Source organism: Talaromyces proteolyticus (genome assembly GCF_021365285.1).
Source record: "Talaromyces proteolyticus strain PMI_201 chromosome Unknown BGW36scaffold_1, whole genome shotgun sequence".
Classification (NCBI taxonomy): Eukaryota; Fungi; Ascomycota; class Eurotiomycetes; order Eurotiales; family Trichocomaceae; genus Talaromyces; species Talaromyces proteolyticus.
In genome coordinates this window covers 1,538,199-1,561,055 of record NW_025764277.1, presented here as the reverse complement: position 1 = coordinate 1,561,055, position 22,857 = coordinate 1,538,199, and the positions used below count along the sequence as shown (strand labels likewise).

Below are 22,857 nucleotides of genomic sequence, written 5' to 3'. Positions count from 1 at the left end.
CCCCATTTCTCATGATATGAACTTGGATATTCCTAATGATTAGGACCAGCATGGATAGAGTCAGATTTTTCCACAAGGAGAAGTTTGGCCCAGTCTTGCAAGTCCTCGATCATGAAGTGTTCACTTCTGGGAATTTGGGAAGTTTTATTCAATGTGATGGATCAGGCAAGCTGTATTTAAAATTCCAAAATCCCAAAAAGGTAGCTTTATGATCCAATGAAGAAATTCTTATTAATTCTTTTCTTTCCCTTCAAATATCAAGTTTGACGCTCAAACATAGAGTATGTTGACCTAATATTCCAAGGCCACGAAATGACTATGAACAAAGCAAAACCGTCAAGGCCAGACCCCTGATTTCACAAACTTGAAACATTATTTCATAATAGACGGTTTAAATGACACTCGATCTTTCATAAAAGAGAGACAGAAAACCGTGGAGAGATAAATTCATACAACTTCTTCCACAGCTTCAATAGTAGCATAACATGCCTGCATGAACTTGTCAATCAACTTATCAAGCTCCAGCGCAACAACTTCCTCGGACGCATCCTCCATCAAACTCTCCATAGAAGGCGGCTGGACGTCGGGGAAGTGGAGGGCATTGTGGATATCCTTCTCGTTTTCACGAGTAACCAACGGTGCCATTTGTGCAGTGAGAGGTGTTTCTGCAGTAGTGCTTGAGGCAGAACTGTCGTCGTGGTGGTCAGGCCCCGGACCGTCATGTTCATCGTGATCTTCATCTTCATTGTCATCTGGGCCTGGTCCATCGATGCTTAAACTATCCTCATGATCGACGGGTCCTGGACCGCCTTCGTAATGGTCTTCTTCCTCGTCATCTGGACCTGGACCGTCTAGAGAGGTAGAAATGACACTTGATGAACTAGCATTGTATTGGTGACGGGCGGTGGCGTAGATGTCAGGAGAGCGGTCAAAACGGAAAGGGTCATAGTCGCTGACGGTGGATGTAGCTGTTGATGGACGGGATTCGTCATAGTTGGTGATTTCAATGCTAGGCTCGCGACTGTGGTCTAGGATGAGGTCAAGGGTCGAATGTTGAGACTGGACATATGGAGGACGGATAGTGTGAGATGGAGTTTCGTCGTAGGAGTAATTGTTGTCTGCCGGCATGGCGTCATTGGTATCGGTCATGAGAGGAAATTTCCAATCCCTAGTCGCACGTTTCTCCACAGGCAATGGCTCAAGAGTTGTTGGGGCAGACTGCGTGGTGACTATTTCAGGTTCCCGATCTTCAGGCACCGCCATTGAAGGGAATTTCCAATCCATTGTCGGCGGTCGAGGTGCGCTTGGCTGGAAAGTATCGTTCATATTGCTACTGTCGCTACCACTAGATGCATCACTGTAGCGAGAGGCGCGTTGGTCGCCGTCTGAATTACGGCCAGAGCGCAGACTAGAACGGTTGGCGCGAATTGTATCAGCGTCGGCAAGTTGGAACTGAGATGCCGATCCAGCAGCGTAATGTGATGAGTCAAACGATCCTAGATTGAGATCGATGAAGGTAGAGGTAACGGACGACCGATCGGTAGTAGTGCGAAGTGGCAAATCTGAATACCGCTGTTTTTCCTCCACAGGAATAAAGTCATTCTTTGTTTCGTACTTATATGTAGGCTTCATTTCATCAAAAAGGCCCTCCATAGCCGCAGCCCCACGTTTGACACGTTCATCAAAATTGGCTTTTTCTACAGATGTCATCTCAGATGATGAGGCTTCATCGTTAGTGGGTTCAGACTGTCCATTGACAGCTATATTGTCATCTTCAGCCATTTCAGCAAGCGAAGCAGAAAGCTGGTCCAAATCTAGAACAGAATAGCGACGTTCGAATCCGTCTGTGGTACTAAAGTTCCAGTCTTCCTCCAGGGATGTATTGTCTGGAAACTCGGCGGCGGCGGCACCGCCAGGATGGAAGAGCGAGATGCGTTGGCCGCCGCGCTGAGACCACTGGTAATATATACGGACAAGTTCACTAAGCGAGCTTGTCGGGTACTCGGTTTCAGAGCCAGCTATATAAGGGTGAGATAAGATGGTACTCATAGTAGGTCGTGTAGCAGGATCAGAATTCAGGCTGAAAGCAACCAGGTCTTTAAGCTCCTCGCTGAAATTGTCACCATCTAGTCTAGGAATATTGCGGCCGAGTGACCTTCCGATTTGCATACGTTCTCGCAATCCAGCATTTGGCGGATTGCCAGTTGCGAATTCATAGAGCGTACACCCGTACGCCCAAACGTCTAGTTCGCTACCGTATTGGTGTGTGCCTCCTCCACGAGTTGAAAACATCTCAGGTGGCATCCAATGAGGAGTGCCTATCCAGGTAGACCGTTTATCCATTTTCGATTGAAGAATACCTGCTACTCCAAAGTCACAGATTTGCAACCGCCCTTCCTCTTGAATGAGAACGTTGGCGGCTTTTACGTCTCGATGAATAATCCCCGCGTCATGTATGGCGCGAAGACCTTCAGCAAGCTCTCGAGCGATTGGAATGATGAATTTCTCTTCGAGTTTGTCGCCAGTTGCACGCATCTACATGATTTGTCAGAAATGCTAGCGAAGGGCCCGATGTTGAAATAAATAACATACCAGTGTCTTGACGCTTCCGCCAGGGCAATACTCACAAACCACCCATAGCTGGGAATGGATAGAAATCGCTTCAATCAAAACATTTATATTTTTGGCACCAGCCTCCTTCGCTTGGTTCATGACCTTGATCTCATGGATGAAATCTTTAATGGACTCGTCCTTCAAATCACGGTTCATTTTATAATCGAGAGTATCAATATCCATGACTTTGATAGCGACCAATTCACGCGACGGCAGCTGTCGACCTTTATACACACGGCCATAAGCACCCTTTCCTATGAGTTCCTCAAATTCATAAGGCGGAACCTCGGTTTTCGCGCGTCGACACATTTCGTGCACGGCGGCGGATTGTTCTTTGGCCAATCTGATGGCCTCCACCTTCTGCTTGGTGATGGAGGCCATAGCAGACGATGGGTCCAGAAACCGAGATACCCCTGGGACCTCCATTTGGGAGACTTGGGCCCGGAATATGTAGTTGCCAACTGGGCGAGACTAGTTGGCCGAGCACCAGAATCCGGGGTAACAAGCGCTATCAGGTGACCAGTTTACGACCATGAAAATAATATCCCTTTTTTGGACTTTAAAAAGAATTTTCAGGGGGTGAGTATGGAGTTGATAAATCAGCTATTCATTCCCTTTTGTAAAGAGAAGAGACAGCGAATATGACTTTGATAAATCCTGGTCACTAGTTGAGGGGAAATAGGATAAACCTATTGGCAAAATCTGGGCAAACACCGTGTGAAAATGTACAACTACTCGTTATTGTCAGTGTGAATTGCCATTGATATGAATATGCAACGGATTGACTCAGTTTCATCTCTTGATACGTCAAATCACGTGACCAAGACAGAGGCGAAGACGAGGCAAACAGGACATGTAACAAGAATGAAAACCCGCAGTAGGGCTAAATAGACGACAAACGCGTGCCAGACAATATAACACAGATATAAATTTAGTCTGAATAATGAAAACCATCACTTACCTAGTAAAGAAAGCTGCCCAGACTGGACGCCAGTAGCCACGATGATTAGAAGAAAGTTCGTTGACGGGTATCTCTTTTGAACATGCAAAAACAAAACGACAAGACCATGCAAGCAGTAGAAGAAGACAAAAAAAATGTAGTTGCAGTCAATGCTAGTTAGGCAATATGCAATATTCTCAGCCGTGAAGAAATAAACACGTAGGGAAATGGAGTATAGAAAGGTGTGAATTGTCTCTCACGGTCTGAGGAGCGAACGTCGGCGCCAAGAAAAGAGGTCGGCTTAACCCTTTTTATCTTGGCGTTTGATTACGTTATCTCCCGCATTCTTTTCGATAAGATATCAACACTGATTGAATCAGTTGTTTCTATATTTACTTATTTTACCATTATAAGAAATGTAAATTAAGCCATTATGTTCATATTTTATGTACTGGCAGATGCAGGTCGTAACTGTATCGCAAAAGAAATTCCCAGAAGAATCCTAGCGTCGTGAGATGGGACTTTCTCTAATTAAATCTAAGCGTTCAGGAGAACTTCCTTCAACTTGGGGTAGTTGGGGGTTCCGAGCCCAGTAACAGGGTCCCAGCCAGGGGCAGTGGAGAAACCATCAGTTCCGCAACCGGAGTTGGTTCCCTCGGTGATATCATTGAAGGCATCGGCGTTCTTGTACAAGATAGGGTTCAAGAAGCCCAAAGGACCGCTCTTGCCGGCGGCGATACGCTCATCGATAATACGGTTGACAATGGAGGCGAAGATAGGGGATGAGGCAGAAGTACCGCCGCTAAAGCTGGATTCCCCATTAACATAAACGGCAATGTTGTCACCGTTGGCAGAGACGTCGGGGTAACCACGGCCAGAGCGATTGTAGAGACCACCGTTCTCGCCGAGTTTACTTCCATTGTAGTACGGGTAAGGAGGGTTGTGTTTCTCGAAGTAGCTGTGATAGCATTAGGTATTGATCTTTAAATAATAAGCATAGAAAGGTTCATACTTGGCAACAGCGTCAGCCTGGTAGTCAGGGATGCCAAAGATGTTACTAAAACCACCACCTGTGGCATAGGCCGATGAATATGGGTGCCCAGCTGGGTCATTGGCAGCGACCTCGGGATCGGTGACAGTACGGTTCTCGGGAAGCTTTGTAGCACCAACACTGGTGATATAAGGGCAACTAAAAATGTATTAGGAATATCTGGACGCAGGTCAGATTAGGTACATGAACTCACCTGGCAGGCCATCCTGGATTAAAGATAGTGCTGTTTCCGAGACAGCCATTGCGAGAGGCGACACCAGAGTCACCAGAGGAGAAGAAGATGGACACACCACGGAGACCGAGCTTCATGAATCTGTATCCTGGTTAGGTTCTGCTTGTCGCCAAGAGGCGTGCTACAACTTACTCATTGCATTGACGCTCATAGTAGTACTGGGGAACAGCGTCCTCGGCGCCACCATAAGAGACTGAGATGACGTTGGTAGGCTTGTAGGTACCGCACATAAGCTTGCCCTTATAGCCGCTAGTAGAGTTGGTGTCTGGGTAAACAGGGTCTTTGGGATCATTACCGCACTCGCCAGCATAGCATGATGTGCAATAGGACTGGATTCAAGTCAGTGATCTCTGTAACAAAAGGTTCGCTTTAAAAAATGAGCAGAACATACACCATCGATCGCATCCAGGAAAGTGTTGAAGAATCCCTCAGAATAGCCTGCGGCGTAGTAAGAGTCATCGGTCTGGAAGAGAGTGATATTCTGAGGGTAGATAATAGGGTAGGCGAGCATAAAGTCCAAGTTGGACTCACCACCAGCGTACTGCTGGGGCGCCTTGGCGCCGTCAATGAAAGCTGGAGTAGGGGCAGTGCCGTTAGGAATCTTATAGGAAGGGAAGCGAGTGAAAAAGCTGTCCAAATCGGACTGTGCATAGTAGTCACCCTCTTCAAAGATACCGAGGGAATTGTTGGGCGAAGGGGTAACTGAGACTGGAGGAATGTTGTAGAGAGCAGCCACACAGTCAGGAGTAATGAGCTTGTCGCAGCCGGTGGTGTTAGCACTCATGGGGCCGAATTTAGGAGCAGGGCGAGTTTGGGGTGGCTTGTAGATTTTGCTGATACTACTACGCTTGCTTCTCGCCTCAGCGCCGCGCTTCCTGAGGTATGGCAGGCGGATACCAGGATTGATGTAATCGATGTGCTCCTGGATGTGCTTGGGAACATGGTACTGCTCAGTGGCAATAGCCTTGTCGCCCGTCTCAGAGTCGACATACTCGTAGAAGTCTGTGTGCAGCAGATTCTCGAGCTCGTTGCCAGAAGCAATAAAGGCCAACCAGCCCTTGTTGTCAGAGTGGGTGATGCGGATCTCATGAATTCCAGAGCTGGCTAGCCAGTGCTTGACGGCACTCACAGACTCGTCTGATGGAGCAAACATGTCATGGACTTCATCCTCGGTCCAGAACTTTCCATAGTTCTCGGAAGAGGGGTCGGATCTAGGATTCGTATTAGCTATAAGTCACGTACAGGGTAAGATTTGCACCTACACATCCATCAACATGTCGTGACCGCGGTGAAGATTGCTCTGGCTTAAGCCAATCTTGACGTGCATATCAGCATCGGGCCTGACTCGCATGGCGTCGCCCCAGCGGGCAGAGATGGCACCACGCTTTTCATGGACAACGTGGGTGTGAGGGGACGGGCGAGCTGCACTGGACGCAGCAAGAGCTGCCACCAGGGCAGTTAAAGAAATAATACGAGTCATCTTAGAAGTGTTGTTCACAACGCGATGAGTGAAAAAAAAAGGTGACTCGGAAGAGGACGAGTCACTCATATTTAAACCAGCTACTATGAGACGTTTTTAGGGCTATCGGTATGGAGTGTGACTCCGATGGGGGGAGCTAACGATAGCATCATCCCAACCAGCGGAGCACACAATAAACATCCAATTCCACCCACGTCCATGGGGCAGTGCCTTGTGTGGAGAACTGGGAGAGGAGGCTTCGGAGCTAGCAGACAGCTTTAAAGCAGCCAGCCAAACAAAGAAGGCGCATAATTGGAGCATATATGTTTATCGATAGTAGAATCCACAGTCGGGATTGCTAATGGGCAGCAAGAAGATGATCAGGGCTTGGGGGAGGCTACACGATTGTACAGCATTGGCGTGATCCTTCTATCCAAAACCTCAAGGTGACATTGTCTAGGTCTGCATTGCTTGGCATGGTATTAACTGGGTACAGCTTATCCGGAGAAAAGCAGTGCCAAGGCGCAATCAAAAGCAAAAAACGCCGCTCGCGCTGATTGTTGGCAAAGGCAAGCATAGAACCGGGCGAATAAAGAACCACGTTTCGGAGGATGGGGGAAAAACGAACAGGGGAAATACCGACAAATAATACCCGACCAACGACCGCCATAATTCTTGTGCGTTTCATACCATACTTACAAGCGTGGATTTCGCCAAGCGCCATAAAACAGGGTGGGTGCCACTATTTTGTTGGCCAGCTGGGGGCTGCAGTGTCGATCATCTGGCGGCTTACTATTTATATGGGCTGGTCATAGCAGGGAGCCTCTGATTGAGATCAACAGGGGGGAGACACTTGCCCAGCGCTGGGTTTTGGCTGCAGCCTAGATGCTGATAGCATCGCAATCTCTAAACGGCTCAATGCGATGCGATGCCATGGGCTGTTGTTCGTAGATGCAGACACTGAGTCCCCTGCACGCGCGATTGAGTGTCATTGGCATGCGACGACCGGCGACCCCTGCCGCATCATGCAAAAGCTTATCAGCACTCGTTCAGGTCACGAGAAGAAACAGAACACAGAGTGTGTCGCGAACAACACAACACATCCAAAATGTCTTACTGGATTGATAAGGCAGAAGAGAGAGGCTTGGCAACTGCCTGATTCGTGGGCGATCCACGCGAACTAAGCAGTCGCTGCGAGATCGTCGCCAGATTAACCCCTCTCTCTGGCGGCTGGTCAAGCGCATTGGCTGGAAACGCAGCGACTCTCCCGCATTATTCGATAATGTCTCACGTTAGATTCAACCAAGAGACAAAGCAAAGGCATCGAGTTTGCGGTGCAACATTTGAAGCCAGCCGTTGGCGGGAAGGATCCGCATCCCACTGATTAATACAATTGCTGCGAGTCACGACCACCCGAACCCTGCCACGGAGCACACGCGATCGCCACAACGGGCAGGACGAAAAGACTCACAAAGACCACATCTGGAAGGGGAAGCTCAGTCTGTGCAATTCCTGACACTGGCCAGGCTGGATTCGCAATACGACTGCACATGAAACACTCTGCTGATCCACCGATTCCCCCCAAATCAAACGTAATAACCGCACTTCTGATTTATAATATCTCGCGTCGATGCTGGCTATACCGTCTTTCCCATATACTTGAAGCATAACGTAGGGCTCTCTTAGCACCAAGCTCGAAGCCATAGCAAGCGTGAGCAGCGCCAAGAACGCCGGATGCTACCTTAAAAAGCCAGCTTGCTCGAGATCTAGAGGCACAAATGACATCATGTCTTGGATCGGAGTACTCCGGAGTTGCTGTGAGGAAAGTGCTACTATCACGGTAGGATTCGGCCATGCGTCCCAAGTTGCACAGGGCGGACGCAGCGTGTTGCAGCGTGTCCTGAACCTGGCCGCGAAATTAATATCAAATCAAGTGTTGGCTGGAAAAGAAGCACAGAGCGGAACGGCCCCTGCCAAGACACCCGGAAATTATCCCGCCTTTCTGCCGGGCGGTCAGCTCAGCCGTTTGCTGTCAAGGCAAGATGCTCAATACAATCAAGACGATGGCAATATATCAATTGATTATCCTGTGTGTCCTATATACAAGCAGTTCTACCACCAGAGAACTCCGCACTGCAGTCGACCATTCTGTTCATCGTGGCTCCCCTACGATCAAAGCCAAAACGAAGGGTATAATGCTCATGTCAATCGGGTTTACAGTGCAAACTCCGCCCGTAGCGCATCCGAAAACCTCTTGATCGCCTCTTGAATCTTGTTCGCTGGGGCTGCTGCATACGTTGCCCGGAAGAACATCTTGTCCTCTGGAATGTTCGTATCCGCACGGAACCAGCTTCCCTGGCAGAGGAGCGAGCCCCGGTCGATAGACGCCTTGAATATGGACTCCTCGATTTCGGCGTGCGACAATCCCTTCGCAAACCCGGGGTGTTTCCGCCACGCAACTTCGATCCAATGCTACCGCAGCCGAATTGTTAGCAGGAGTATATCTAGCAAGTGTGTGAGCGAGGAAGACGTACAAACATGCCCGCTGTGGGCGCCACCCAGCTGGTGACTTCCTTGGGCAGGTATTGCTCGCATGCATGGAGCATATCGTCTCGACGACGCGTGTACGAGAGACGCAGGTGGATCAGCCAGTCGAGATATCCAGCGTGGCCCCATTCTTCGTCAAGGAGCTTGAAGAGTGCAATCTGTGCCACTCCGCTCGCGTTCTGCACAGAGCATTCAAAATGGCGGGTGAACCGCTCGACCAGCTGCTCTGATGCAACAATCCAACTCACCCGCGACCCGGGAGCAAGGACTTTGGAGAACGAGTCCAATCGCAAGACTCGTCCGTCAACGTCAAGTTTGAGAAATGAAGGTAACAGGATCTTGAGAAACTCATCACGGCTAGATGGAGGTGGCACTCCAGCCTTATAAGGTTGCATTTGCAGGAAATAATACGGCTCGTCCTCCACGATGTAAACGTCATGTTTCTGGCAAACCTTATATACCTCAGCGCGTCGATGAGCGCTTTGCGTTGCTCCCGTCGGGTTCTGCCCGGAAGGGACGGTATAGAGAAGATGAGGCTTGCGAGCGCCCCGGGCTTTTGAGTCCCAGTTAGTGAGAACTTCATCCAAGGCGTCAGCGCGAAGCCCTTGTTCGTCCATTCCCACTGCTGCGGCTCGGATGCCCAGTGGCTGAGCTGTCTCCAATGCACTGGCGAAAGAATATTCCTCGGTAAGTATATAATCTCCCCGCTCGCATAGCACTCTCAAGGCGGAATCCCACGAGTATGTGCTTCCCACAGTCAGACAACACTGCCAATCGGCATATGGGGGAGTGTGCACAATCTATTCCAATGTCAGCATCTAGCCTGTTATTCAAATATCGTGTCCATCTCGCGCTCGACTAACCTCTGTGTGTTCTGTGACGAAGCGCAGCAATTGAGCAAAGCCCGTCGCTTGGCCGTAATTAAGTGCAACTTCCAAATCTGTTCTCATCAATCAGCCTCGCACGACCTCCAACACGCGCAGCAGGAAGAGGTACCAAACAAGCTCCTTCCCTCTCGAATATCATGTTTGTGTGCCGTCACCGTCCTGCCAGAAACCCTAGTCTCCTCTTCTGAAAAGCCTGGTGGACTAGGAATCTTCATGCTAATCTCTTCGAATGGAAAATTCTCACTCGACGGCAGGCCACCGCCCAACGAAATCATTCCGGGCCTCTTGAGATACTCGGCGGCGCCTTTAAGTGTTGAGGGCTTACGAGCTTTAGCTTCGTTGGAGATAATGTGATCCCATCGTTTCGCTTTTGGTTTAGTGAAGCACGCGGGGCTCTTGAACATATCGCTGTTCGATAATGCAGCAGTCCCCGTAGGGACCGCGCCTTTGATGCGCCATGCAGCGAGCGCGTTGATGGTGGTTGGGTCTGGGGCGACGAGGGCAGTAGTGTCGGTGACGCCTTTGACGTCGACGTCAACCGCAGACGGGCTCATCTTGAGTCAATCTGCTGGGTATCTGAACTATTCGTAAAATCGGTCGACGGTGTAGGCAGACTTGGATATAGAACCGCCGAGGTTCCCACGTAGGATGTTCTTATTATTTAATATGCCAAGTCACTTTCTGCGCGTTGGCTCCGGCAAGCACCTTTTTGTGACTACCAACATTCCTTCTTTGTCGTTGTCCAAACAAGAAGGAAGATGCGACGATGTGGATCCGCCGATGGCCTTATCAGGCAAAGACTTGTCTTGATAAGGGCGTGCCCCTCCAAAGGCTGATGCTACACAGATCTAGAATAGGGCGTGCGTGGTGGCCAGTCCGCGACGATAGCACGGAGTAGTCAGTAGTTCAGAGTGAAGCAGACTCTCGGGGCTCTGATTTGGTCATGCGAGAAGGCTCGCTGCGGCTATTGCCTAATAGTTATTCAATAGTAATGCGCACTCGGCCTGCGATGGCGACAAGATTGTCGTTGGATGGCGGTGATGCAACTGCCGGCTTTAAGCGCCAGTGGATCTCTGCATGTCCGACCTCGGAACGCATCTCCGTTTTGGTGCCTTGGAACCAATCACGTGAGCCATTACTACGCACGATGCTTGCGAGCAAAATGATAAGGTCATGTTTGAAACTATCTTTGCTAACATCGCCAAATACCTCGGCTCTATAGCCTGCCGCCCTTCAATTTCAATTTGGTAGGTATATATACATAGATCTGCCCACTATGCAGCCTTTGAAATGGCTAAGGTCCATTACCAGGGCCGCCCTTAGGTGGGTCTGGGAGGGATCCTGCAAAGCCTGCACAGCGAGGATCCTCTAGCGAGGCTATTTCGCCATCACATTTACATATGCATTTTGGGTCAATAGCATTACCATCGGACAGATTGCACTCGGCACTGTGTTTGAAAATTAGACCTGTTCTCTACCGATGAACGTAAACTTGGCAGGACTTACGAAAGTATGCAATCACTGTCTGGTGACACAAAAGATTCCTTGCTGTCTTTAACGAAGTCGTCGTAATCTTCACCAACATAATTGATTACTGCCATGGGGGTTCCATGTGAATCGGCGCCTTCAACGTGCACGTTGATTGGAATTGTGTCCTGGCTAAGGTCAATGTCTTTTTCATCAACTTCACCACCAGTACTGTCAAAGGTGATGATATCATCATCATTGTCTCGGTCTACCAGCGAGCGTTTGTAGGAATGAGAACCATCATCATTCCAGCTCCAGTGATAGTAGTACCAGTTGTAATTGAAGAACCAGGCATAATTATCGGCTACGATGCGTCAGTGAATACCATTAACTTACGAACAGACTGCAGGGGTCGAAGAGATACCATTCCATGCCACCATAAGATTCACGCCTCCTCCGGGCACCCTTGATGTTCCCATATTAATCCAAGCATACTCATGGCACAAAGTGTCTCCGTAGATTGTTCGACCGTCTGGTTGACCGGGGATATTACCCTTGACATCCTCAACTAGTAAACACATAAATCAGTCTTTCGCCCAATTTTCAGCAGATAAGTAATTGTTATGGATGGCTTACTCATAAACTTGTATCCAAAGAGCTTATTATGCATCCACTCATGTATGACAATATATTCGTACGATATCAAAGTCCCAATATCAGAAGGCTTCTTTGTTGTACCGTCGGTAATTCTGTTGATGTATTTAGCTCTACCGTCCTGAAAGAATCTTGGACAAAAGACAACTGCCCAGCCTGTAACATAGTTAGGTGAAGAAGTTCATCAACTAGCTATGAAGACCAAGTGATATAATGCTTACCATCGGGATTTGCCGCCGGTTGTGCTGTGTAAGCAGACCTGGAAGCAGAGAGCAGGTTAGGGTAAGCAATGACCATGTTATTACCGATAAAGGTATGAGAATACATACGGGCCTGTCCACCGGCCTGCTTTATTCGGGGATTTGGCGCATTTATTGTAATTGGGAATCTCCTGGCAGCGATAAGATGTCTGCTTGCTTCGTGACCAATTTCCTCTTTTATCTTTTCTCCCCTCTCTTGGAAATTTAGAAACTTGCTCTATATTGTCTGATGATATTGAGTCAGTTGATATGTGATGGGTGAGCGATCTGCACAGAAACTCACTTCGAATGTTGAGGAATGTATCTTGGCTTCGTTCGTTGCCCTACCGTCCATGGACTAAATTAGAAGCTAGATACCACCATGGATGATGAGAATGGTATGTATAAAATTGATACACTTACATGCCATCCATAGGTAGGATTGGTCTTCCAATCCCGAACGAAATATCGATGCCACGCGGGGCTATCCCAGTATTGGCCGAGTTTGTAGCTGGTAACATCCAATGCCATGCGACTGCTCTCGACAAGGATATTGAATTCGTCTGTAGTGCATTGAGAATAGGCATCATCCCAGTGGATTCCTCGATAAGCACTTCTGATTGGGTCAATATCTCTTTTGGTAATATCATGTGCTGGTGCCGATTCAGGGGACTTTGCAACCAAGGAGACCGGCCCCGCGAATGCCCATGAAAAGATCCAACTACAGAGTAGGAGTTGAAAAAAGAGCGCCATAGTTAATTCCTTCTTAGACAGCAAGGAAGTCAATATTGTGTCTACGTTAGAAGACGATTTACAGGATTGTCTGTGGACTTCTGGGATATAAATAAGTCCTACATTTTCCAAAATTGTACGGCCTGTAGACGCTCATATTAAATTCGACCCCTGTTTCAAATTAATAATGTTGGTCTTTGAGTTTTTCATAGCCCACAAATGCTTATTATGTCTGTCATACATTTGGGGTCTGTACTGATACAATCCTTAGCGTCGGCAATGCGGCGAGTATCCTTCAGCCACTAAACGTCACAGTGTTACTTGAATAATCACTGCTTATGAAAACTATAATATTTTGGTGAATCTAAGTAGAAAAGACAGACATACAAGACCATAGGGTTGCTTAGAAAAGCAAGAATCGTTGTTTTCCCTTTGGGCGGTGGACGATGAGGAAGGATACATATATTCCCGAAGCTATCCAACTACTACAAAGCTGAAGACTCAGTAAGCCTTTTACAGTTGGTATTCAGAGGGTACTCGAGGCCCATCCAAGAAAAACAGAAACCATCAACGAAATAAAATCATTGGTAGGCTTGTACATCAGTCTTTTGGATGTTGGTTGGAACCGCCATAAACACTAATCTGTTGGTTTTTATTATGTTACTATTTTTTGACACAAAAATATATCCAACTAATTTCCGATCATGATGTTTGCCCAGTAAAATCACTCTCCTCCCCTCACATAGCGACATAACCTACATTCAATTAGCAAATGCGAACTTATCGTGTGATTGTTTCAAATGTTACTGGGGCGACTGACGTCAGACCACTTATACGCCGGGACTAGATGAGAGGCTCTATTTTTAACTTGACCAACCAGAACAACGAATGCTCCATATTCTTGGGAGGCTGAAGACAAATGTTGGCTTATGGACAGGTCTAGGTCCTATCATACGCGCGGGTGCGGGGCTGGTGGCTGCGGCAACTTCTCAGGGGCTGTGCTCCTAACAAATCAAGATCGAGGATATATGTATTGAAGTATTGTATTATGTATTTCCCAGTCTCCTAACAACTTCAGATATCAATAGCAGTAGGCCGTTTAGTAGAAGTTAACTGGCGATATCAGTCGCTAGAGTGGGGCTGTACATCGCTTACGCATGTCACTATATGAGGGCTGGGTACTCTCTTGTTAGAATTTGCGTTTGACTTATAGCGGGACACTTGATTCTTGATTCGTTAAGCAGCTATATCTAGTATTCCCAGGTGATATAATTGCCAATGTCATCATCCACCATATCACCACCGTACTTCTCCATTAACTACTACCATAGCCCTGTATTGATTTTTTTTTTTTTTTGACTTTGCTCGCTAGCTGAATATCACATCCCCAACATGGGATATATTTCTTTCATTTTTCTGCTCATAGCCATCTCATGCGTTGCCATGAAGCCGTATCGTATGATCTGCTTCGTTCCAACCACAAAGAAAATCCACTAATTACCATCACTAGCTCTCGGAATCAATTTTGGCCCAAATCACATGTAAGACGACCTTTACAATATCTACTCAAAACTGATCTCATGTGTCCCAGTACCGCTGCCTATATTACGGCAGCCAACCAACCAGTCGTGGCAGCCAGGCTTGCGGTAGATGACGAGTATCGCGCCTTGATCGCCGACTCAATTGAAAATGAAGGAAAGAAAGTGTTGGTATTTCTTCTTTGGTCTGAAGATCCCAATATGTTAATTCCAACTCCGTAGACAGCGTCAGGGGCAATGGTATCTTAGCGATGGTGACTCGCTCATTCCAACCTCACCTGATCCAGACCATAACCCGAAACTTGAATCAATTTTCGCCAAGTGGATGGACAGAATCCATAACACGGTCAATACCAATGCAAGCATTCCCAATATTATCACATCTATAAGCATTCCTCAACACTTCAATGGATCGTTGTACAGCGCAGTGGGAAACGCAGCTTTGAAGAACGAAGAAGGAATGATTCGTCCATGGCAAACCCGACATTATTATAATGCCGCCCGCCTGGCTTACCATCTAAATTCTTGTCAGGGGCTTGGCCTAGATTCTAGGACATGTCACATTGAAGATGGTCCCCATCTAGTCCTCTTTCTGGACTATAATGAATCCTACTTGGAATTCTTTCTCGCGGATGTGGGAGAGTTTACCTTTATCAACGTAGCTAAGAAAAGGATGGAACATCTAAAAACGAGCACATTTGATGCCTCAAATGCTGTGAGCAACCATCCATTACCTCGAAGAAGACCATCCGATCTGCTAATACAATTAGGATGGCTTACGGAATGAGCTCTTATCCTTCATTGATCGCAACTTACGTTACGATGTCCGAGATGATCTTCGTGCCATAGTTTTCAGCGGTGATGCAGCCAAGTCAAGATTTCAAGAGCTTCGCAATGAAATCATCCGAGCCATGCCTGAGCATGCAACACGAATCCGCGATTCGATCGATCCTGCTCTCGTGGGGGCTATCGGGGCAGCCGAGTGGGCAAAACTGCAGGTTCAAAATCCAAAGATATTAAAAGACATTGAGGTGGATACTACGATTCCGAACAATCCAGTTCATGATGAATTATGATGGTTGTGTAAATAAAAGACTTTGATCGAGTTAGCCCTAGCCCTACCAAACAAGGTTCCATATCCAGCATAAGTTGATGGCCTCGTTGCCTGGGGTGGCTCCGGACTTTCCGTCTATGCGGCTCCACCTCCGCACTTCCCCATCTTATTCTCTCTTCCCCATCAATTGCCAGGTGCCGAGGCACAACATCCTAACGTTAAATTGATATCGTGCGACCCAACTTGTCTGCTCAAATTGTAATGATTAAATGACCTTGGGCCATCTGATGCCTATAGAAAGCTGGCTCAGACTAGTCATTCGTGATCGCCGCGCCGGCCTGTACGGGTTTCACCAGTGGCGGCCATGGAAAAAAGTCCGCATACGCAAACAGCTCGATCTTCGAAGAGGGCAAAGAAGGGTTCGGTCTGTATCCACTGCCGTGAGATGAAAGTCAGCATCTACATCCGTCTATCCCTGTTTCTGACGACAAGAATTGCTGATTCGAACTAATGCAGTTAAAATGTGACTTGGCTACTGCATCGTCTCAGAGCTGCACTCGCTGCACTCGGACAGGAAGGAATTGTTCTGCTAGTCAACCATTCAAACGAACAACAAACAAGCAGTTTGTCTTTATTTTATTTTATTTTATATTTTTTTCATGCTTCTCATCAGCTGTCTAGGCGCCTCGACACACTAGAAAACGAACTGAAGAGGATGCGGCAAAAAATAGATGCAAACGACACGCCAATTTCTGAAAAATCCGTTCCCTCCTCTAGAGATCTACGCTCACTTGGAGAAACCCGCACTAATGAAGGGGGAGAGGGAGACTTCGCTGAGCAGAGCATCATCCAAAATATGACAACGCAGACTCTAGAAAATATAACTCTGCATGCCCATGAGATATTAGTTCTTATTAAAGAGTAACATCCTTGCCATCCTTTGAGAGCAGTGATTTGTGACTTATTGTTTGGCTTAGATTCTATACTAACTTTCACCCACTGTTCCCGATTCTCCCAACTCAGGCTGATTTTCTGGAGGCCTACGACGCAAATAAGTTACTCTTATGGACTATAATTACAATCGCTTGCAAAGAGTCTGCTGAATATTCTCAGCTTTATATCACTCTTGTCGACCCCGTGCGTAGACTTGCGGGCGATCTGTACAATATTCAAAGTCGAGACTTCGAAACGATACAGGCTCTTCTTCTCTTATGCATATGGCCCTTTCCTTTCCAACAAACTATCAACGATCCATCGCCCATGTATTGTGGTCTTGCTACGCAGCTTTCATATCAGTTAGGTCTACATCGTCCGAATCTTCAAATGCATTGGGAATACGGAGCAACAACCTCGAATACTCGTGTCAATCTGGGGCGAAGCAAGGTCTGGCTTGGTTGCTTTGTTGTTAATCATGCGTATGGTCCCATTTCTCCCATTTATCATCGTTATTTAAACATTTTCTGACATCTTTTGTTCATAGTATCTCGGCTAGACTGGGCACACCTTCGACGATCCAACCTGGCCACGCTATCCTGTCGGAACTTGCTAGAGGGCCTACCTCTGAACTACCCGTACCTTTGTTGGGTTATATTCATATTTCATACATTGGGATGAAGGGGTTGCAGGCCCTGGGTGACGACATATCGTCCGCAACCGGCAGGGCAAAATATCCAACATCGTTAGTCACCATCTTTGACCAAAAGCTAATCACGATGCGCGAAAGTTTGGGTTCAAAATGGTCAGACCTGACTGAAATATATTTTTTGACAACCAAACTGCAAATAATTTTCTTTGCTCTTGACGAGGATAGTTATCCTGAATCAATATTTACGGTTGATGTTTCGTCCTTGGTTATTTATGACCAGGCATGTACTACCACTCAACGTCTGCTCGAGGTTGCTGCATCAAATGCTGCAGAGACGCCTTACTGGCCTATTCATGGCAAACACGCCGCTGTTTACGGTACCATAATGGCATTCCGGTTAGCCTGTATAGCTCAGGCAGGGTCAAATCAGCGAGCCTTACTTCAGCAAGCTATAGAGCGTGGTGCGTCTCTGATCAAATCTTGGTCAATGTTTCCTAAGGATAGCTTCGCTCGCATATCCTCTCACATTGATTATCTCAGTCGCAAGCTTGCAAGAAACCAAAGAGAATCCATGCCAAAGCTATCATCTAGTGGAATTGCTTGGCAGGATGTACAGCCCGACCATGAAACACCCTCGTATAAACCATTTGTCAAATCGCGTATGGCAGCCGACGTTCTCTACGATACCATATGGGCTGGTAAATATGGGGCTTTGGAAGAAGAACAAAGATCTCAGGAGCTATTGAGTCAGGACACAAATCAGTTTACGAGTCCTACTCTTCCCGAAATCAATCTCAATCCAGATATAGGATTTCCTAATGGTCCTGAAGAACACCGATTGGATACCGTTCTCAATGATACCGCTTTCTTTTATAGAGAAAACTCGGAGATTATGGACATCTTCGAAGATTGGGAGAGTTTGATTGGCAACTCATTATAGTTATATTTGACCAAGCACATACTCAACCCAATGTTCGTGTGTGATGGGCTGGGAGTAAAAATGAAGACTTCATTATGATTATTACGAAAATTAATCTAATATTCTAAGCAAGCTAAACGAAAGTTTATTGCTTCTCATGCTCATCCATACATGGAATTAAGACCCACAGAAGCTTGACATGCTGGCAACTTCCATGAGTGTCCGTTTCTCCAAAACGCCCCGAAACAATAGGGCGTTTCACAGTCACCTTCAGCGCCATGGCTGGCTCCCACCATACCGCTGCCACGATATCCGATACTTTGATACTATATATCTCCGCAAATCTGGGAACGTCAAGTGCTCCTGACGACTTCGCATGGGAATACTTAGCCAGTGAATCAAACATAATGTCGAATGTCAACTCGTATGGTCCAGCATTTTTGGAACGAATTACCGATGCAAGTTCACCCAAGTAGGTCATTCCAGGTGGTGCAGGAGGATTTAGAATTCCGATTTTCGCACTCTTGCTTTCCGGATTTTGGTTTGTAACGGGTTGAAGTTTCTTCTTAGGATGAATAGGGAGCATCAGATCCGCAGCCTCCCCGTCAGTGTCTTGTTTCTTTATCACCTCCGCCGTAAACGGGAACAGAGAAATGGGGTCGTCAACCGGCATTAGGTGATAAATGCAGAATTCGCACACTCTCCCCATTGGAATATCAAGAGGGGCAGAAGGCATCGCAAAATTTCCCGAGCTTGCTACTTGACCGGGATACGATCCATGCATGCAACCAATACGCGCAGCATTAATCACTCTAGTAGCTTGATCCTGGGTTTCCGCCCTCGCATCCCCATGAATAGCGATGCTAGGGGACAAACCCCTTCCTTCGCTGGAATCAATAGTTTCAGAGAACATACTAATATTATCCTTTAATCCATAAGTAGTCAATTTCAGATCATACGTGAATTTGCAAACAGAGGCAACGTGATCTTTGACGCTCTGGAGAAATTTGTCAATCTTGGAGATTAGAATAGGATCACTAAATCCACCAAAGAAACAGCTATGATAACCACGGGTCCGTGCAGCCTCGAGTTTGACTGTATACTGGCCCTCTTCCACGGCAATGAATCGTGCTCCACGAACTCGAACGGTGCGATTATCTGAGAGCTCTTCGTACGTTGCATTTTGGAGTTCCAGAGATCCTCCTGGTCCTATTAGGATGTCAGGCCTTGTCTTCTCGTAAAGTGTGTGCGCTGCGACAGAGACTGATGTGCATCGACTGGCTGGATTCAATGGACGAAGATCAAAGCTGTCATGCCGAATAATGGCCAATGCTTCGCGGCTCTTTGGCTTTGCACACAGGGCACCACATTCCATAATCTTCCCCATGTGCCATGCAAGACCTAGATCGGTGAATCCATTATGTACGCAAAATGCAGCGTATGGAGCGGGGTCGTAGGAGCGACCTCCAATAATGACATCGAAATCAGGGTGCTCCTCCATGGCTTTGAGGTAAGGCTCAATACCCATCTGGGCGACGATGCGGCTAGCTTCTTCCACATCTTCTGGAAATAATTGAGGTACTGCTTCACCACATGGAGTGATACGACCTCTAGCAAGTTTGGATTGTACTAGATCCTTGGAGACTTCAGAATAAATTTTGACAACTTTCATAGGTCTCAACTGACGCCGAGAAACAATCTCATTGATTATGTCCACAAAGACATCAACATGATCGTTAGACCCATCACCCCCGGCGCTCCCAATTAGAATGGGAATTCTATAATGGTGAGCAGCGAGCATAAATCGTTCTAGCTCGGAAGCGTATGCTTCTCTGTGGCAAGACATTGTACCAAGAGCGAGTTTGGCTGGGCCACTGTCCGTTGAGCCAGAGTCACAAATGATTGCATCCACCCCATCTGACACAGCAGACCAGAAAATAGACTCGTCAAAGCCGTAGCCAAGCATGCCAACTGGTGTGAAGATCCTGAGCTCATCTTGCTGTTTGCCCAACATGTTTGAAGTAATGAACAAATTGCCGTAGGATGGGAGTAACTGAGCAAAACCAAAATGGATAGTGAAAGTTATATTATTTTGTGTTAAGCTCAAAATATAAAAAGAAATCAGAACATCGAGCAGTCGTTGAAATTCTAGACGAGTAATATCTTGTTCTGGACACCCGAGTTCGGTTGAGATAGCCGAATTCGGCTATCGTGATACCGATTCTGGCAGACCTCCCAAAACTACATTAAGCTAATGGTTAAGTATTTACGATATGGTGTTTTTATTTTTCAATTTGAATGAGACCATGGCTGCTACTATCGCTCAAGACACCATCGCTAGCAAGGAGGAAGGTCCTTCATCCGAATACGTCGAAGGTTTCGCATCAACCAAAAATGGATTTGCCGTCCATGAGTCTGGAAGAAGGACCCGTGAAGAAGAGAATATTGAGAGAAAGTTGGTCTTAAAGATTGATTTCTTTGTACTGCCAGTGCTAGCTGCAATATACTTCCTTGCTGCCATGGTAAGTATCCCTTTCCCAATTTCCTGAGGGCCATGGTATAAATTAGCAACAGGACCGTGGAGACATTGGGAATGCCAGCATTGCAGGCATGAAACAAGCATTGAACCTAAGTCCGAATGAATATGCCAATTCAGTGGCTTTCTTCTATATCGGTTACATTGTGTTTCAACTTCCGGGGAATCTCTTACTTAGGAAGATAACACCTCCTATGCAATTGAGTGGCGCACTCATTGTTTGGGGGACATTCACTGCTTTGTTAGTACCTCTATGCCTTGGATATATTGATTCTAATCAGAGATTGTTGGTGAATTTAGGATCTCGACATCGCGTCATTATGCCGCCGTTGCCGGCCTGCGAGTTGCTATAGGTGCTGCGGAGGCATTTGTCCAGGCAGCACCACTATACCTCACATTCTGGTATAAAAGGGAGCAACTTGCATCTCGAGCCTCTATATTCTTTTCCATGATGGCGCTCGCCGGAAGTGCCAATGGACTTATTGCATACGGTATCACGGAAACACTCGCAGGGGCACAAGGAATCTCAGCGTGGCAATGGATCTTCATAGTCGAAGGTTGCAATTCTTGCTTCAACAACTTTTTCTTTCAATATATTCTAACTGAGATCCTCATAGGTGCTATCACTATCGCAGTTGGTGTTTTTGTTTACTTTATCTTACCGCCGGTTCCAGAGAAACTTCGCTGGGGGTTTAGTCAAGCTGAGAAAGATATGGCATTGCGTCGCTCTCGAGAAGCTTTCAATTCAGAAAATGCTTCAGTAGTACCCCATCAGCTTTTGGCATTGTTGAAGGATCTAAAGATGTATCTCTACAGTGAGTGCCTCCAAGACCGATTTTGCAGTTAAACGGATTCGGCTCAATTAGAGAATATTAATTTTTTTTAGTTCTGCTTTACTCTTGCACCAACGTCAATCTAGCTGCAGTAGCTGGATTCCTTCCGATTATAATTAACTCTCTTGGCTACAGTTCTGTGCGCTCTCAAGTCCTAACCATACCAGTCTATGCCTGCGCTGTTGTAGCCCTGTTGCTACTTGGTTTTTCATCGGATCACTTTCGGTTGCGTGGCCCATTCCTTGCCATTTGCTACATAATAATTTCTGCTGGCTGGATTATACTTCTGGTTAGCAGCTCTGATCATGCCTGCTTAGCTGCCCTGTATCTTGTGACGATGGGAACCTATCCATCTGTTATTCTAACGATAGGATGGATGAGCTCGAACTTTATCGGATACACAAAACGGTAAGACTCCTTTCCTATATCAGAATTCATATAACGGTCAGGCTATAAGGTGACTTGATGTTAACCATCCTCTAGAGCCGGGGCCTTGGCGGCCATCAACATGGTTGGCCAATGTTTCTCCATAGCAGGATCCAAAGTCTTCGACGACCCTCCGGTATACCGAAAGGGCAAAGCATTTTCCTTGGCATTCTCCTTGCTTGGCTTGATTGTTTCAATCGCATTGGTCGTATACCTGCGCTGGCAGAATGCGCGAAAATCTGCCCGCCAAAATTCAGCTGAAGCTGCAGAAAAACGAGCTATGACGCTGGAAGAGATTTGTGATGACCATCCTGATTTCATGTATTGGTTGTAACATTGAATGGGCCAAGCACTTTAGGCGGCACTTTGTAGGGCTCCCCCGTTGCACATGTTACTATTGAAAACAGTGAAATGTATCGACCTGGTTTTTTTTTATTTTTGAAACTTCATCAACCCGGTGTAGTCAGTCTTAAACCGAACGTCGCTGGCATCTTTACTATTAGTAAGGTACTTGATATTAAATCTACCAACTTATTTGAGAGAACTATTTAAAATGCTCCGCATGAATGTAATAAAGGCTGTCAAGGTAGAGTTTGCTTTACAAGTCCGGCGAACAAGGCCATGGCAGTGGCAACTTTTCTGTCTACACTCGCGGCGACTAATATTGGTCTACCAGGACAACCTGCACGAGGAATTAGTATTATTTTCTTTTCATGCAAGTGCTAAATAATAAGTCGCAATTATTGACGAGTGCGACATTGGAAACATACAAATGAATCAACGCTTATTGACTGATTGATTTTTCGTGATCATATGTGTACTCAAAAGTTAAACTGCTTAGCGTCTTTGAATAGATACCATTTTACTTACTAAAAGACTAAAGCCTTTAGGTTAACCATAATAGCCTATTCTTGCAAGTTTTATAGCCCTATAACGACATAGAACTCCTGTAGCTTCAGGGGGTGAAAACTTGATGCCGCATCTAATTGACCGAGGAGGAATTGAACAAACTTCGATTGTCCAAAATGAAATCATTCAGCTTTCGATATCATTTCATAAAGATAACAGTGGGCCTATCAGCATTGTTGTCGGACGAACAGTCGCGTGGGATTATCAGAACGCGGAGGGCTCCGATGGGCCATGAT

At 46.7% G+C, this 22,857-nt stretch overlaps 8 protein-coding genes across 8 annotated transcripts; 3 read left to right on the top strand and 5 right to left on the bottom strand.

Annotated features, from left to right (window-relative positions):
* Positions 1-447: 447 nt before the first annotated feature.
* On the bottom strand, positions 448-3,039 carry BGW36DRAFT_421781 (kinase-like domain-containing protein; the record flags this gene model as incomplete). Its single annotated transcript, XM_046219618.1, has 2 exons — positions 448-2,535; positions 2,593-3,039. The coding sequence occupies 2 exons, from the start codon at positions 3,037-3,039 to the stop codon at positions 448-450; spliced, it is 2,535 nt and encodes an 844-aa protein (XP_046077835.1).
* Positions 3,040-4,090: 1,051 nt separating this feature from the next.
* BGW36DRAFT_285907 (putative protease S8 tripeptidyl peptidase I) lies at positions 4,091-6,316 on the bottom strand (the record flags this gene model as incomplete). The annotated part of the gene is made up of 6 exons (XM_046210363.1): positions 4,091-4,511; positions 4,566-4,742; positions 4,798-4,917; positions 4,969-5,165; positions 5,228-6,047; positions 6,099-6,316. 6 exons carry the CDS (start codon positions 6,314-6,316, stop codon positions 4,091-4,093), a joined length of 1,953 nt encoding a protein of 650 aa, XP_046077834.1.
* A 1,947-nt stretch (positions 6,317-8,263) lies between these two features.
* Positions 8,264-10,477, bottom strand: BGW36DRAFT_9570 (putative aromatic aminotransferase Aro8). The gene is made up of 4 exons (XM_046222726.1): positions 9,839-10,477; positions 9,706-9,782; positions 8,830-9,642; positions 8,264-8,767 (listed from the first exon to the last, which is right to left on the bottom strand). Exons 1-4 carry the CDS (start codon positions 10,281-10,283, stop codon positions 8,510-8,512), a joined length of 1,593 nt encoding a protein of 530 aa, XP_046077833.1. The 5' UTR covers positions 10,284-10,477; the 3' UTR covers positions 8,264-8,509.
* A 510-nt stretch (positions 10,478-10,987) lies between these two features.
* On the bottom strand, positions 10,988-12,915 carry BGW36DRAFT_9576 (uncharacterized protein). The gene is made up of 8 exons (XM_046222727.1): positions 12,513-12,915; positions 12,394-12,433; positions 12,180-12,336; positions 12,072-12,109; positions 11,833-12,006; positions 11,621-11,764; positions 11,236-11,560; positions 10,988-11,177 (listed from the first exon to the last, which is right to left on the bottom strand). Exons 1-8 carry the CDS (start codon positions 12,840-12,842, stop codon positions 11,024-11,026), a joined length of 1,362 nt encoding a protein of 453 aa, XP_046077832.1. The 5' UTR covers positions 12,843-12,915; the 3' UTR covers positions 10,988-11,023.
* A 978-nt stretch (positions 12,916-13,893) lies between these two features.
* Positions 13,894-15,605, top strand: BGW36DRAFT_367085 (uncharacterized protein). The gene is made up of 5 exons (XM_046214818.1): positions 13,894-14,277; positions 14,332-14,362; positions 14,413-14,526; positions 14,582-15,074; positions 15,130-15,605. The coding sequence occupies exons 1-5, from the start codon at positions 14,214-14,216 to the stop codon at positions 15,433-15,435; spliced, it is 1,008 nt and encodes a 335-aa protein (XP_046077831.1). The 5' UTR covers positions 13,894-14,213; the 3' UTR covers positions 15,436-15,605.
* Positions 15,606-16,235: 630 nt separating this feature from the next.
* On the top strand, positions 16,236-18,193 carry BGW36DRAFT_402831 (fungal-specific transcription factor domain-containing protein). The gene is made up of 3 exons (XM_046218871.1): positions 16,236-16,334; positions 16,391-16,828; positions 16,894-18,193. Exons 1-3 carry the CDS (start codon positions 16,270-16,272, stop codon positions 17,936-17,938), a joined length of 1,548 nt encoding a protein of 515 aa, XP_046077830.1. The 5' UTR covers positions 16,236-16,269; the 3' UTR covers positions 17,939-18,193.
* Positions 18,063-20,225, bottom strand: BGW36DRAFT_392889 (uncharacterized protein; the record flags this gene model as incomplete). Its single annotated transcript, XM_046217749.1, has 3 exons — positions 18,063-18,799; positions 18,833-19,916; positions 20,223-20,225. The coding sequence occupies 3 exons, from the start codon at positions 20,223-20,225 to the stop codon at positions 18,063-18,065; spliced, it is 1,824 nt and encodes a 607-aa protein (XP_046077829.1).
* BGW36DRAFT_421775 (putative pantothenate transporter) lies at positions 20,224-22,046 on the top strand (the record flags this gene model as incomplete). Its single annotated transcript, XM_046219617.1, has 6 exons — positions 20,224-20,439; positions 20,492-20,694; positions 20,754-21,010; positions 21,071-21,268; positions 21,340-21,694; positions 21,770-22,046. The coding sequence occupies 6 exons, from the start codon at positions 20,224-20,226 to the stop codon at positions 22,044-22,046; spliced, it is 1,506 nt and encodes a 501-aa protein (XP_046077828.1).
* Positions 22,047-22,857: the final 811 nt, after the last annotated feature.

What these genes read in the sequence shown, in the direction of transcription:
- BGW36DRAFT_9570 (XM_046222726.1), bottom strand. Translation starts at nt 10,283, where the DNA reads ATGAGCCCGTCTGCGGTTGACGTCGACGTCAAAGGCGTCACCGACACT. An exon ending in AGAGGGAAGGAGCTTGTTTG is followed by an intron (nt 9,783 to 9,838) that starts GTACCTCTTCCT and finishes TGATGAGAACAG; the next exon opens with ATTTGGAAGTTGCACTTAAT. An exon ending in TCGTCACAGAACACACAGAG is followed by an intron (nt 9,643 to 9,705) that starts GTTAGTCGAGCG and finishes ACATTGGAATAG; the next exon opens with ATTGTGCACACTCCCCCATA.
- BGW36DRAFT_9576 (XM_046222727.1), bottom strand. Translation starts at nt 12,842, where the DNA reads ATGGCGCTCTTTTTTCAACTCCTACTCTGTAGTTGGATCTTTTCATGG. An exon ending in TACATTCCTCAACATTCGAA is followed by an intron (nt 12,337 to 12,393) that starts GTGAGTTTCTGT and finishes CAATATCATCAG; the next exon opens with ACAATATAGAGCAAGTTTCT. An exon ending in ACCGGCGGCAAATCCCGATG is followed by an intron (nt 12,007 to 12,071) that starts GTAAGCATTATA and finishes ACTATGTTACAG; the next exon opens with GCTGGGCAGTTGTCTTTTGT.
- BGW36DRAFT_367085 (XM_046214818.1), top strand. Translation starts at nt 14,214, where the DNA reads ATGGGATATATTTCTTTCATTTTTCTGCTCATAGCCATCTCATGCGTT. An exon ending in CGTTGCCATGAAGCCGTATC is followed by an intron (nt 14,278 to 14,331) that starts GTATGATCTGCT and finishes TACCATCACTAG; the next exon opens with CTCTCGGAATCAATTTTGGC. An exon ending in AATTTTGGCCCAAATCACAT is followed by an intron (nt 14,363 to 14,412) that starts GTAAGACGACCT and finishes CATGTGTCCCAG; the next exon opens with TACCGCTGCCTATATTACGG.
- BGW36DRAFT_402831 (XM_046218871.1), top strand. Translation starts at nt 16,270, where the DNA reads ATGACAACGCAGACTCTAGAAAATATAACTCTGCATGCCCATGAGATA. An exon ending in ATATTAGTTCTTATTAAAGA is followed by an intron (nt 16,335 to 16,390) that starts GTAACATCCTTG and finishes TGTTTGGCTTAG; the next exon opens with ATTCTATACTAACTTTCACC. An exon ending in TGCTTTGTTGTTAATCATGC is followed by an intron (nt 16,829 to 16,893) that starts GTATGGTCCCAT and finishes TTTTGTTCATAG; the next exon opens with TATCTCGGCTAGACTGGGCA.